The following is a 14892-nucleotide window of genomic DNA, read 5'->3' on the forward strand; positions in this document are numbered from 1 at the left end:
GCTGAAACCTTGATATACTGTATATAGGGTCATGACATGAAACCAACCACATTGGCAACTATAAAGTTACACACTATAGATATGTAGCAATTTAAGTTTGTATTTCTCTGGGGGAAAACGGGTGGATAACACTGAGGTGGGGTATGCTCCACAGTCCATACTCTAGCTACTGGTCAGAGCATCATGTGAGACGTGAAGGTGAGTTTTTTTTGTTTTACTGCGCCTGCCTAGATGTATTTCTATGACTTCCGATAGAGCAAGGAAGCCAACGTTATGCAGCAACGTTAGCAAGGGCTAGCAGTAGCCCCAACGGAACAAGATCATACGACAGATCAGGTGGATATTGTTATTTGTGCTTTACACGTTTCATAGTAGCTAGCTAATACAATAATGTTTAACTCAAAACAATTACCAAAGTGAGTTGGCTAGCCTGGTGGTTTCCAGCTAGCTAGCCATCTTGACTTCACCAATGCTGGCAAACTGAGCTAGCTAGGTATCCCAATGTAGCTTGGCTACGTGCTGTTGTAGCTAAATATGTGTAATAGAAGACTGATTCGAGGTAGCGAACATTTTATTTTAGTTAACTTCCAGTGTGGCTCACTAGCTAGCTGCCATTGGCATACTATATTGTTTCCACTGTAACTGGGCTAGTTAACGTCAGCTAATGCTACATGTCATTTGGATGCTAGTTAGCTACTGTATATAGCTTGTTGTCCGTCATTTAATTGTTGCTAGGTAACCTTAGCTAGTTCAGTGTTTATACAATAAACTAATTCATTTGCAGAAAACCAAAATCGGGGTTGTTTTATCCAGCCAAGTTCGTTTGCTCTTAATCTAGCTAGCATCACTCAGGCCAGTCAGGTTTTGATTTAGGCGCCCAGCCATGTAGCTACATGTACACCACATGACCAAAAGTATGTGGACACCTGCTCGTCGAACATCTCATTCCAAAATCATGGGCATTCATATGGAGTTGGTCCCCCCGTTGTTGCTATAACAGCCTTCACTCTTCTGGAAAGGCTTTCCACTAGATGTTGGAACATTTCAGCGTAGACTTGCTTCTATTCAGCCGCAAGACCATTAGTGAGGTAGGGCATTGATGTGAGGCTCGCAGTCGACGTTCCAATTCATTCCAAAGGTGACCGATGGGGTTGAGGTCAGGGCTCTGTGCAGGCCAGTCAAGTTCTTCCATACCGATCCCGACAAACCATTCCTGTATGGACCTCGCTTTGTGCACGGGGGCATTGTCATGCTGAAACAGAAAAGAGCCTTTCCCAAACTGTTGCCACAGTTGGAAGCACAGAATCGTCTAGTATGTCATTGTATGCTGTTGAGTTAAGATTTCCCTTCACTGGAACTAAGGGGCCTAACCCGAACCATGAAAACAGCCCCAGACCATTATTCCTCCTCCACCAAACTTTACAGTTGGCACTATGCATAATGTTCTCCTGGCATCTGCCAAACCCAGATTTGTGAAGCGTGATTCATCACTCCAGAGAAAGCATTTCCACTGCTCTAGAGTCCAATGGCGGTGAGCTTTACACAACTCCAGTCGATGCTTGGCATTGCGCATGGTGATCTTAGACTTGTGTGTGGCTGCTTGGCCATGGAAACCCATTTCATTAAGTTCCCTACGAACAGTTCTTGTGCTGAAGTTGCAACCAAGGACAGATTTTTACATGCTTCAGCACTCGGCGGTCCTGTTCTGTTTCATCTTCACAATAACAGCATTTACAGTTGTCCGGGCAGCTCTAGCAGGGCAGAAATTTGACGAACTGACTTGTTGGAAAGGTGGCATCCTATGACAGTGACACGTTGAAAGTCACTGAGTTCTTCAGTAAGGCCATTCTACTGCCAATGTTTATCTATGGAGATTGCATGGCTGTGTGCTTGATTTTTATACACCTGTCAGCAATGGGTGTGGTTGAAATAGCTGAACCCACAAATTTTGAAGGGGTGTCTACATACTTTTGTGTGTGTGTATATATATCTTATGTGTTAAGTCTAGCTACTGCAGACAAATTTAATAACTATCATTTTGCATTTCAAATGCAGTTAATTGATGATTAGCATAGATAACGATAAACCTCTTCTTGCTACCCACAGAGTGATTGTTTTTTTTCAACAGACTGTTCCCTGAAAGTGCTGCAGAATTGTCGGGGTTTTCAGTCCTTTCCTCAACCTGCAAAAATGCCAGCTGCACTGGCAGATACCAGTCAGATTATCTGTGAGGTCTGGGCAAGCAATGTGGATGAGGAAATGAGGAAAATCCGACAGATAATTCAAAGCTACAACTTCATTGCCATGGTAATATATCTTGCTAAATGCGCTTTATGCTAACTTTTTCATTGATTCTTAGTAGATCTGTGAAGGTTTTGGTATGAATTGCGTAAACTTTTTTTTTGTCATTAATGATGTCCTTGTTCCAACAGGACACAGAATTCCCCGGAGTGGTGGTTCGACCCATTGGCGAGTTTCGCAGTACGGTAGACTACCAGTACCAGCTCTTGAGGTGCAACGTGGACCTTCTGAAAATCATCCAACTGGGACTGTCATTTATGAACGAGGATGGAGACTATCCCCCTGGAACGACGACATGGCAGTTCAATTTCAAATTTAATTTAACGTGGGTCTTAATCCTTGTTATAAAACAGTATAGCCAGTAATGAGATTAATACTATGCCATGCTTATGTTTTTGGGGTAGGATCTGATGCCTCATTAGAGGGCTCTTGAGTAATAGTCTGTTGTTTCACTGTTTGCTCAATTCTGTTCTTTTGTAAACAGAGAGGATATGTACTCCCAGGACTCGATAGACTTACTTCAGAACTCCGGCCTCCAATTCAAAAAGCACGAGGAAGAGGGGATTGACACACTCTACTTTGCTGAGCTCCTGATGACATCTGGTTTAGTGCTGTGTGAAAATGTCAAGTGGCTCTCCTTTCACAGGTAGGGATGTGTTGCGATGTCAGTGGGCCTAGCATTTTTTTCTGGTAAACAGGATAAACTCTGGGCCCTAGTCATGAACACTCCCAACAGTGCCCATTTGCGAAATCAAGTTGTAATGAATCTCCATGCCGTGTTTCTCATTTGCAGCGGGTACGATTTTGGCTACCTGGTGAAGCTGTTAACAGACACTCGGCTACCTGAGGAGGAACATGAGTTCTTCCAGATCCTCAATCTCTTCTTCCCTGCAATCTATGATGTCAAATATCTGATGAAAAGCTGCAAAAACTTGAAGGTAAAGAGACATTCCTGGTAACTTGATTATGTTATGGTATTTGCAAAACCAATGAAAGCACTGTTGGCTGCCAAATGTCTCAACTTTGTTAGCCTGCTGAGCTGAAGCCTAGGCATTAGCTTGATTACCTAATGCAAGTCGTCAAGTCTCCATCACACAAGCATGGCTCATCAAACCACCTCAGTTACAGTCAATGGTGGCCTATAGTGAGGTGTCCACCTTTAAAAATATATATATATTTTATTTCACCAAAATGTGACTGACATGAAATGTCCTTTGACTTCCCCCGAGGCAGAGCATATGTCTCCAGTTAGCTGAATGTCAACTGTGTGTTTGTTCAGGGAGGACTCCAGGAGGTGGCTGACCAGCTGGAACTAAAGAGGATCGGGAGACAACACCAGGCCGGTTCGGATTCGCTGCTCACAGGGATGGCCTTCTTTAGGATGAAAGAGGTACGTATTGTCTGTCTTCCATGACAACTAATAGGTGAAAGGACTGAGATTTAACATAGTACTTACACCTGTCAAGTCTTTTTTTGAAGAGTGGTCAGGAAGGAAAAAATGATTGGGAAGTTTGAGAACTAGTCTCGATGAGGACTGGCATTAAACAAGTTGTCTTCTTTTGCAGCTTTTCTTTGAAGACAACATTGATGACGCAAAGTATTGTGGGCGATTGTATGGATTGGGCTCTGGGTCCACTCAAAATCAGAACGGCATCTCAAGCTCTTCCCAAGAGGAAACCAACAACAAGCACTGATCGACTGCAAGGCCATCAAGTGGAAGCCGCACTTGTTTTAACCCATCCAGTAGATGTTTTTCTCCCACCACTCCCAGAAGACATGAGATTAATTTCTGTATCCAGCTTCACCAGCTGCAAAAAGGACATTGGATACCAGACTCCTCTTGAACCCATTTTGTTCTGTCATAGTTGATTTTACTGCGCATTGTCACATTCAAATTCCCTATTGTACCACTATTGAGCCTTTATCACCCAGGACCAGTATTCAGAAACCTTTGTTTATCAGCATTGCAGTAACAACTCTTTTAAAAGCATGGGACCAGCTCTTGTATTGTACTGCAAATAAGAAGTTTAGCATTTGAAAGTGCTCAACAATTCTCTGCACTCCTGCTTTTCAAAACAAACGTTATTTAAACCCAACTGTAGCTCAAGCCTTGGTATCAATCAGAAAACCAGTTCTTTGTTGGATACATGCTTGTAGGGATCGTTCCATTTTAAAGTAAAACTTCACTGAAGCCGGCATGTTTTAGATGGGTGCCAGGCTGGTCTGAGTAAATGTGTTAGGGGCACACTGCAGTTCTGTGCAACATTTGCTTTTAATTTGTTCACTGCTCTGTTTAAAAACAGATGGTTTGTGGTTGCTATTGTTTTTACAACATGCATTGTTTGAAACAGTTGTATATTAAAAAAAATCTATTTTCAATGTTTGATGGCATGCCTTATTGAACCAATTCTGTTGCGGTTTAATTGGACTACGTAGACATTTAGGAGCAAAATGAGATGCTAACATATTCAGGTGCATATGAGTGAAATGGTCGCACTGCAGAGCCTTTTATCCATATCGTGCCCATGCTGCTAGAGCCAGACATGCAACCATTTCTTAAATATTTTGCTGTGTGACCTGGAATTTTTATTTAGAGCATACTAGACATCAAGTCCTATGATCGAGGGATACTCTAACCATGGTAATGTACACATGTGTGGGCCTAGGCCCCCAGCAGTGGAATTAACAATGATTGAACAGTTACGTCAGACTAAAATCCTACTTCAAATTTATTTGAAGGCTGGTATTCATATACCCATGTATAGTAAATCAGACTTAGCTTAGTGAAAATGTTTATTGATGTGCATTTTACATTGACTTTGTTCAGACTGAAGAAAATAACCATTAAGATAGGAATCGCTGGGAGGCTTTGCGGAGAGAGGTAGTTCCATACTTGCGGATCAAGGCCACTGCTTCATTCTTTAGGTGATCAGGAACAAGAGCAGAACTCTTACTCAAAAAGAGCAGAACTAAGCAGCACTCCAGAACATCTGGGTAAGGATATTTCTGAAAAAAATAATATATATATTTGAAAAACAATGGCATCAGGAAAGAGTTCAGTAAAAAAGTATGAGGGTGTCTTACTTTGACATGTTCTGGGATGTCAGCCAACTCTTTGTGGTGCTCAGAAACCATGGCAATCAAGCAGGGTAGAGATTCAGTGTCAGCTCTGAAAAACAAAAGATGACTAAAAACTCTGACAATCATAACTAACTTACATCAACTAACAAATTATTGCAGTTGTCTTTATAGTCTAAACAGCTAACTAATGTCCAAAAGACACAATGAGAAAAATTATGCTGTACCCTTGTCCTGCATCAGTGGACTCTTGGCTGTCTGTTGGAGTGGAGCCCTGGGCCGAGGTGGGCCTTTCAGTCTGTCCCTCCCCAGGGCTGGCTTTAGTCTCCTGGGTTTGGCTGTGCTGGTGCACCATGGAGGCCAGTCTCTGCTGGATCTCTGCTATAGCCCTCTGTGTGGCCTGGCAGGTTGCGTGGGGCTCAGACAGCAGCACCTGGCAAGCGTTCACACGCACTCCCATCTTCACGTCTCCATTCTGAGCGCTCACACACCATCCCATCCCATCTCCATTTGGAGTGTCAGTAACGTGGCTGTCTAATCCATTGATGTGGTTCTCGCTGGCTGAGTGCAGTCCATTAGTCATGTCTCTCTGAGCTCCTGCTGTGTTAGTGCTGAGGCTCCACCACATGTGGTAAAGGTCCTGGTAACACACAAACGCCTCCAGGCTCCGAGCTGCAGCCAAGGCCTTCTCATCCGAGGGGTCCACCATCTTTTTGTGTTCTGAGATGGAGTCGATACCTGGCAGAGAAAGAGTAGAATTAATATGAGAATTTCACATTGGTTCAAAGGATGCATTTCTTTCATACATTTGGAAGACGAGGACCATACAGCGTTAGTGTCCACACTTCCAGTGATATTAAGTACTGTAGGCACAGATTGCCCTGTTGTCACCGGTCTGTGCACATTTAAAAAAAGTGCGACTGCAGTTAAAGGGTTGGGCCTTTTGTCCTGGAATGGACTAGTTCACACAGATTAAAAGTATAACAGAATATTTGATCAAATGTGAGGCTTCTTGTGAATGTTATTGATAATCAACTAGGCTTATCATTGTTTTGCCATTCTTGTTATCAACACAATTTTGCTGAGATGGGCTAGTACTTTCCAGTAAATGCCATTACAGTAAATCCTTATAGCTTTCTTTTCAGTTCTCTCTCAGACATGGAAAATAAGAGCACATGGATAAGACATGGGTATAAATAGAAGAATTGCCAAGACTTGAACACAAACAGAACCTCCTGAAGTCAGAGACTCAGACATTTCTCTGTGTTCTCCTGTTGATGATCCCCCTCTACTGATGGTTCAATATATAACATGTAGACTTATAACTCATTTCACTTCACTGCCTCAACTTGCACATGCAGTACAGGAGGGCAGGCATGCAGTGGCCAGAACTGACTTTAATAGTCTGGAGAGGCTTTGAAACAGAAGCCGTTGCCAGAAGCTGCAAACAAATAAGGGACCGATATGACCAACATGAAGATGGGCTGTATTACCTAACCACAGCAAGTGGGATCATGTACCAGACCTTCAGTGATATGACCACCACTGGCAGCTGGACACTTGTGGCAAGCGTGCACGAGAACAACATTTACGGGAAGTGCGAGGTAGGAAACCGCTGGTCCAGCCAGCAGGGCAGCAACCCTAGGGTTTGGCAGGGGTAGGCCATCATTGTAAATAAGAATGTTAAAGGACTTTTATTTATTTATTTTTTTTAGGGGTGGATCAGCTTAATATTGCGGAAAGAATGTTGCTTCCAATGTAATTGTCTGCATCATTTCCAATCCCCCATATTTTTTTGGGTAAATATATATATCCATACACGCATGCATACATATACACATATATACATACACATACCTATATAGACATACATACTTTTTTAAAGAATATACCTTTATTATTATTCCCCGCAACCCTACCACCGATCCCCCAATTGGAGTAAACTAATAAACACTTCTGCTTTTACCTTCAATTTATACATCTTATACCCATTTTACAGACACAGTCTACTTTATAATAGTTCTCTCTTGTTTGTTCTTTGTCCTTCCTCTATTTCTGTTGTCCATCCAATTTTATTTCCACTTGTAACTGTGCTATTTCACAAAAGCTCCGCACCTATACACATTTCACAGATCCCGTATGCCCTACATTGTTTATCTTGTTATTAGTCCCACCCTTCAGTTCCACTCAACCCTTCCCATCTATCTTCCAACATCATCCATTTCAGATTTTTATTTGCCATATATTTTTCAACTGCGCTGTGATGCTTCACAAAAGATTTGAACCTTCCTATTCTCATAGCTTCTACAGATTGTAAATTAAAAATAAACATTTTTGCTAAAATAATTATTATATTATTGATTGATTGACTACGGCTTTTCAAATCCCCCAGTATTGCTATCTGGAGCGTTAGTTCTAGGCAAATGTTGCAATTCTTCAGCCATTCCTGGACCTGTGACCAAAAACGAGCTACATATGGACAATACCAAAATAAATGATCTAATGACTCTGCCTCCTCACAACAGAATCTGCAGAGCTGGGAAGATTGTATACCCCATATATATAACATTCTATTAGTTGCAAGAATTTTGTACAGTAATTTAAATTGAAAAATTTGAAGTTTTGAATCCGGCGTTGTTTTGCGTATCAATTCATAAACCATGTGCCATGGAATGGGTACATCGAAAATCTCTTCCCAACTATTTTGCAATTTATATGGCACAGCTGTCAGTTTTTTGGTCCTTAAATGAAATTGGTATATGTTTTTATTTATCACACTTTTCTTTAACCATTTATGTTCTTTAATACAGGGCCGACATACAAGTTCCTTACTTTTTTCCCCTTCTACTTGGCTCTTCCATTTTTGTGGTAATGCTGCAATTAATTGGTTGTAATTTTGGGTAGAGCAGACATTTCCATATGTCTGTGTTAGCTGCATGTGTGACATAACTCCACCAGTCCTATTTATGATATCATTCACAAATATTATACCTTTTTTAAACATTTCTTCGATAAATACAGTTTTTTTTATCAATTACTATATTTGAATTTAACCACAATATTTGTTGTACTATTTGTTCCGTCCTTTCAGGTGGATTAAACTGAAATTGCAACCAACTTTCTAAGGCTTGTTTAAAAAATAAGGATATTTTGGAGATTATTTCCTTTTCAAACAACCGAAAGTGAGCAGGTGTAATCTGAATAAAGGGAAAAAGGCCCTTCTTGAACATAGGATGAGACATTCGTACCAATTTACTAGAGAACCAGTTTGGATTTAAGTATAACTTTTGTATGACTGATGCCTTTAGTGAGAGGTCTAATGCTTTAATATTTAATAATTTCTGCCCTCCGAATTCATATTCGTTATATAAATAGGCCCTTTTAATTTTATCTGACTTGCCGTTCCAAATAAAATGGAATATTTTTTGTTCATATAATTTAAAAAGCAGGTCACTAGGTGTAGGCAAAACCATAAGCAAATAGGTAAACTGTGATATGACTAAAGAGTTAATCAGGGTGATTTTTCCACAAATAGACAGGTATTTTCCTTTCCATGGTAGCAAGATCTTATCTATTTTTGCTAACTTTCTATAAAAATGTATTGGAGTGAGATCATTTCTTTCTTTTGGGATTTTTATACCGAGTATGTCCACATCTCCGTCAGACCATTTAATTGGTAAACTACATGGCAATATAAAATGTGTATTTTTTAGTGATCCAATACGTAATATGGTACATTTATCATAATTTGGTTTTAATCCAGAGAGGATAGCAAAGGTATCTAGATCCTCTATGAGGCCCTGGAGAGACTCTAGTTGTGGTTTTAAAAGAAAACATGAATCATCAGCGTACAATGACACCTTAGTTTTTAAGCCACGGATTTCTAATCCCTTAATATTAATGTTTGATCTAATTTTAACAGCTAACATTTCGATGGCAATAATAAATAGATATGCCGATAGTGGACAACCTTGTTTTACTCCTCTAGATAGTTTAAAATATTCTGAGATGTAGCCATTATTTACTATTTTACACCTAGGGTTACTATACATAATTTTAACCCATTTTATAAGAGATTCCCCAAAATTGAAATATTCTAGGCATTTATATATAAACTCCAGTCGTACTTTATCAAAAGCCTTTTCAAAATCAGCTATGAAAACCAGGCCTGGTGTCCCCGATATTTCATAGTGTTCTATTGTTTCCAGTACTTGCCTTATATTATCTCCAATGTATCGTCCATGTAAAAAACCTGTCTGATTAGGATGAATAATATCTGACAAAACTTTTTTTATTCTATGCGCCAAGCATTTTGCTAGGATTCTTGCCTCACAACACTGAAGTGTAAGAGGTCTCCAATTTTTTAATTGGACTGGATCTTTATATATACCACTTGGGTCCTGTTTCAGTAATAACGATATCAGACCTTCTTGTTGCGTGTCTGATAATCTACCATTTATATAGGAGTGGTTAAAACAAGCTAATAATGGTCCTTTGAGTATATCAAAAAAAGTTTTGTATACTTCCACTGGTATGCCATCCAGCCCTGGAGTTTTCCCATCCTTAAAGGCCCCAATTGCATCAAGCAGTTCCTCCTCTGTAATTTGGCCTTCACATGAGTCTTTCTGTACAGATGTTAATTTTACATTATTAATAGGGAAAAAATCCATACAATTAGTTTCAGTTAGTGGAGATGGAGGATCCTGAAACGAAAACATATTCTTAAAGTACATTACCTCCTCTTTCAAAATATCATTTGGTGAATCATGCGTGACTCCATCATTTGTAACAAGTTTTAATACATTTTTTTTGGTAGCATTTCTATATTGAAGATTGAAAAAGAATTTGGTGCATTTTTCCCCATATTCCATCCAGTTCGCTTTATTTTTATAATATATTACACTGGATCTTTCTTGAATAAGTTCCTCCATTTCTTTTTGTTTTTCCTCTAACTTATTCTGTGCCTCTATGGTACTGTTTTTATTGCTATCTAACTGTACTGTTAGTCCTTCAATTTCCTTTGTTAATATGGACTCTTTTGATCTAAATTCCCTTTGTTTTATAGATGAGTACTGAATTGCATGGCCTTTAAAAGGCACACTTAAAAGTGTCCCATACAATAAGGGGATCTGCTGTACCTATGTTATGTCTGAAAAAGTCAGTTATAAAATCTTCTGTCCTAGTTCTAAACAATTTATCATCTAGTAGACTTTGATTAAATTTCCAATATCCTCGCCCACGTGGAAATTCTGTAAGAAATATATATGCCAATTATGTGATGATCCGACCGCATTCTGTCCCCTATCAACACTTTTTTAACTTTTGGTGCCAGAGAGAATGGTATAAGAAAGTAGTCAAGACGACTAGCTTGATTCAGCCTCCGCCATGTATATCTCACTAAATCAGGGTATTTAAGTCTCCATATATCCACTAATTCCAATATATCCATGACATTCATGATTTCCTTAAGTGCCTGAGGGTGGTAGTTTGTAGTGTGATTTCCTTTCCGGTCTATAGAGGTATTTAAGACCGTATTAAAATCTCCCACTATAATAATAGAGTCTAGTGTTGCTTGTAGAGTTGATAAATTCTTATATATATTTTCAAAGAAGCTTGGATCATCATTATTCGGACCGTATAGGTTAACAAGCCATATTTGTTTATTGTCCAATAACATATTTAAAATAATCCATCTACCTTGAGGATCTGTTTGGACAATTTGCACATTTGGATCAAAATTATTGTTAATTAAAACCATCACCCCTTTTGAATTTCTTTGCCCATGGGAGAAATATATTTTGCCCCCCCAGTTCTTTTTCCACAAAACTTCATCTAAAACTGTTGAATGGGTTTCCTGTAAACAATAGATATTATAATCCTTCTCTTTTAGCCAGGTAAATACTGATCGTCTTTTCTTATTATCTGCTAAGCCATTACAATTGTAACTGGCTATACTTATTTCACCACTTACCATAATGAGACACACCTTTCATTCTTTTAATCAGAATATATTTTTGTAAACATACTATTAAAAAGTAACATAATGATTGAGTGTCTATATAGTTGTACCATGATATTTGCATTTCTACTAAGTAAACCTCCAATTGGTCCCTACTATTCCACCCGCTAAAAGGCCTCATCTCGAGATGGCTTGTCATCCCAATGCCCGGCAGACCACCCTCGACCCCCTGTATCCCATAGCCCTGAACCGACTGGGATCCATTCTTTGAAAATAGCATACAGTGCCATTTACCGAATTGAAGTAGATCAATTGCCATATGCATTTCCATTGCCCTCACCTCGATTTGTATTATATATATCTGTGGATCATCCTCTATTGTCCCTAACATCTTTTACTTCTTCCTTCGCAACAGTTGTGGGATACACACATACACCCACACACACTCAGCCCTTACCCCCACACAACCATAACCTCACTTTCTCAACAATTGCACCATCCCAGAGCCCAACTCAAGATGGGTCATGATTTACAAATGTACTTGCAGTTGCAGCTGCATGAGAAGGCCTGCAAGACCGCGCAAAAAATGAGCAAAAATTGAGAGATTTATTTACCATTGTCACATCCTAGATAATGGAGGTCAAATGTACACCTTATTCCTGAAACACCCACAATACGGCCACCCGTCATGACCATGTCCCCACGCATCTCCATGCAGTCCGACTTTGATTTTGTGCCGCCAGGGCCACAATAATATTCCCCCTCTCTGAATGTCCGAGTGTGACCCCCTCCCCTGGGGTTATGCAGCTAGTGTTGCCAGCACTGCCACTGCCTGAGTGGGGGCACCCCACCGGAATCCCCACCGGCTAGGTACAAGGTCGTCAAGGTTCTCATTAGCAGCTTTGAGAATTTCCTTGTATATTATGCTCTCCCTTTAGGGGGCTTTGGCTTTGCAGGACCAACCCTGCCAAGCAGGCTCAGAATCTTGAGGGGGCAGTGCTGCTCTTGGTCTCTGACCTCATTTTAGCTGCATACAGACCGCTTACAGCGAGCACATAAAACAGTTAGGGACTTCTCCTTAGTATCTGGGTCATTCAGGTGGGTGTCTAGGGTATAGGGCCATGGACCGTACCATTAAAATAGGATAATAAATAATTAGATATAATTTATTTAAAAAAATAAAAAAAATGTAGTTCTCCATGATAGGACAATAAATAAAGACGTATAATTCATTATAAAAGTATATCCATCATCTGAACAACATTGAAAGCCCTCTCATACCCGGCTCACAGCAATACATTGGCTCTGGGATATGCAACCATTTCATTACTCACTCACTCAACTTTCCAAACATAACAAATAAAATAAAAAATAAACACAAACCATACCATCCACACATACTGTGCCTTCTGTTTACTTAGTTTTTATCTTCACTATGTTGAATTAGTGCTTGTGTGTTCAATTAGTTATATGTGAAGATTTATAGAAAAGCTATATTTTTTATTGTATTGTTACAATCAGTAACCGGGCTTGAATTGTGTTTATTTCCCTCGTCTATGAGAACTTTGTAATTTTTAAAATAACCATGGAGTAGTCTTTGTGTCTCTGAACAACTGGTTATCAATATATAGTTTATCAACGACGAGAGCTACTCGTTTCGCTTTTAATCTATTTTCTTTGAAAATTGGATACAGAACTTTGCGCCGTTCTGCAATTTCCTTCGGAAACTGATCATTCATGCCAATTTTGGTCCCAGCAAGTCTTTTACCCAGGCTTTTAACCATTATTTTATCTTTAAATGAAGCAAATTTGGCAACGATTGGGCGTTCGTACCTCTGCCCTCTCTGTCCGAAGCGGTGAACACGTTCAAGTTGGATTTTGTCGATAACTTTGCGTGGAATCTGAAGCGCTGGAAGGAGGAACTCTCTAACTATAGATTCAGGAACTTCTCCTTCTTTTTCTTGGATACCTGTAAGTACCAAATTCTCTCTCATGGATCTAGTTTGTATGTCCAGTAAGGCTTCCTTCAGAACGGTGTTCTCCCTTTTAATTCCATTCATTTCGGTTTCAATCTTATTGACTGTCCCTTTTAGCTTGTGTGTTTCCTTCTCCAATGTCACAGCTTTTTCATCACTCATCTCTAGGCTTGCCTTCAACTCTTTTATATCCTTACTAACTAATTCAAGTATACCCAGTTTGTCATTTATTGATTTTAACAGATCGGTTTCGACCTTTACCATTCCCGGTGGTGAGAATATTAAATCATCAGTGTCTGTAGAAGAGTCACGTTTTCGTTTTGTAATCGGTTCCTCTGTCTTACTCTCCGTCATGTTTGGTTGTTGCCTGTTTTCGTAATATTTGTCGATAAATGTCTCTAGTTTTAGGATTTGTTTTGTGTTATTGTCCAGATTGAAGGTTATCACTCACCAGATTATGTAGTGCTAATATTTTAGTCTAATTTAGCAGATATTTCGAATATTATGTTTTATCTTGAGGTGCTCTACATAAATCCCTTCAGTCCGCCATTACCCTTACGTTACCTTTACGTCATTACGTCACCTCCCTCTCTAAAGTGACTGTTAATGCTAACTCCTTTTTCTAAAAGCTGTTTAGCATAGCTACCATGTAAAGGACTTTCTTAGTTAAATAAAAGTTTGTTAAATAAAATAAAAACAAACCGCCCAGACGGAGAGGGGAACTGGGCCACTTTTGGAACACCAGAGGGCGCAAGCACCAACAACTTCCAAGAGCCCTGGATATTATGACACCATGGTTGAGGACATGTCAGTGAAGCAGGTCCCTAACAACTTCTACAGAACACTGGAACCTGGTCTCCATCCTGCTCTACCACACAGAGACACTTCCTCACCCTTCAAAGGGGAAATTAACTCTTCAAGTGTTCCCCGGTGAGATACAATGTGGGGTCTTGCAGCAGAGGACCAGCCATTCTTATCTACAACCACAGAGACACACACCAGAGACTTTTATGGACCCAAGCCAAGAAATTAGTTTAAGCTTGGCGTCATCACATTCAGAGCGATCAATAACGAACGAGCAGACATGGCCATCTGCTCTGGGATTAAACCAACTGGCTGCAACTCTGAACACTACGGTATTGGAGGAGGTGGACACTTCCCTGGGGCTGCTCCTACGCTAGGATGTCCATGGACTGGGATGTCCATGGACACGGCACAGGCTGGAGTGCATCTAAGGAGATCTCTGAAGCTGCCATGCCTCTTACACCGTTAAAATCCATAATCCATATTAAAACATGTTATCAATGCATTATATTACAGTAAACAATGTTTAACTTACTAACCATTCTGTGCCACCAACTGTATAAGATTGGTTTATGGATTTTGTATAAGACTGAAGAGATTGGCTGTTGTATGTAAAAAATAAAAATAACTGTTTTAAAATTAGATGTATTGGACATTGCTCTATGGTAGCATTTCTAAATTGAAGGTACTGTACAAATACAGTATATGTGAAAAAAATAATCCATTGTATACATTTTCATTTATATTCTTATGTGTGTCAGTGTGTAATCCTTG

General features: G+C 39.7%; 2 protein-coding genes and 1 pseudogene across 4 annotated transcripts in view; 2 read left to right on the plus strand and 1 right to left on the minus strand.

Moving 5' to 3' along the window:
* The first annotated feature begins 208 nt into the window (after positions 1-208).
* Positions 209-4680, plus strand: LOC139537487 (CCR4-NOT transcription complex subunit 8). 2 transcript variants are annotated; one of them, XM_071338851.1, is made up of 7 exons: positions 209-336; positions 2129-2307; positions 2433-2626; positions 2786-2947; positions 3095-3239; positions 3581-3691; positions 3867-4680. In XM_071338851.1, the coding sequence occupies exons 2-7, from the start codon at positions 2191-2193 to the stop codon at positions 3993-3995; spliced, it is 858 nt and encodes a 285-aa protein (XP_071194952.1). In that variant the 5' UTR covers positions 209-336; positions 2129-2190; the 3' UTR covers positions 3996-4680. The 2 variants fall into 2 exon arrangements, with proteins under 2 accessions (XP_071194952.1, XP_071194953.1); XM_071338852.1 differs by having other exon boundaries at positions 214-336; positions 2107-2307.
* Positions 4681-5081: 401 nt separating this feature from the next.
* The window catches only part of LOC139537486 (gem-associated protein 5-like), a 30264-nt gene continuing 20453 nt past the window's right edge, over positions 5082-14892 (minus strand). For both annotated transcript variants that reach the window (XM_071338850.1, XM_071338849.1), the window contains exons 26-28: positions 5607-6117; positions 5386-5470; positions 5082-5307 (exon numbers count right to left, since the gene is read on the minus strand). In XM_071338850.1, coding sequence (XP_071194951.1) covers positions 5146-5307; positions 5386-5470; positions 5607-6117 — 758 coding nt within the window. In that variant the 3' untranslated portion in view covers positions 5082-5145. The remainder of the gene's footprint in view (positions 5308-5385; positions 5471-5606; positions 6118-14892) is intronic.
* Positions 6894-14886, plus strand: LOC139537995 (intelectin-like; annotated as a pseudogene).

This window comes from Salvelinus alpinus, chromosome 13 (genome assembly GCF_045679555.1).
Source record: "Salvelinus alpinus chromosome 13, SLU_Salpinus.1, whole genome shotgun sequence".
Lineage (NCBI taxonomy): Eukaryota > Metazoa > Chordata > Actinopteri > Salmoniformes > Salmonidae > Salvelinus > Salvelinus alpinus.

What these genes read in the sequence shown, in the direction of transcription:
- LOC139537487 (XM_071338851.1), top strand. Translation starts at nt 2,191, where the DNA reads ATGCCAGCTGCACTGGCAGATACCAGTCAGATTATCTGTGAGGTCTGG. An exon ending in AAAGCTGCAAAAACTTGAAG is followed by an intron (nt 3,240 to 3,580) that starts GTAAAGAGACAT and finishes GTGTTTGTTCAG; the next exon opens with GGAGGACTCCAGGAGGTGGC. An exon ending in CCTTCTTTAGGATGAAAGAG is followed by an intron (nt 3,692 to 3,866) that starts GTACGTATTGTC and finishes CTTCTTTTGCAG; the next exon opens with CTTTTCTTTGAAGACAACAT.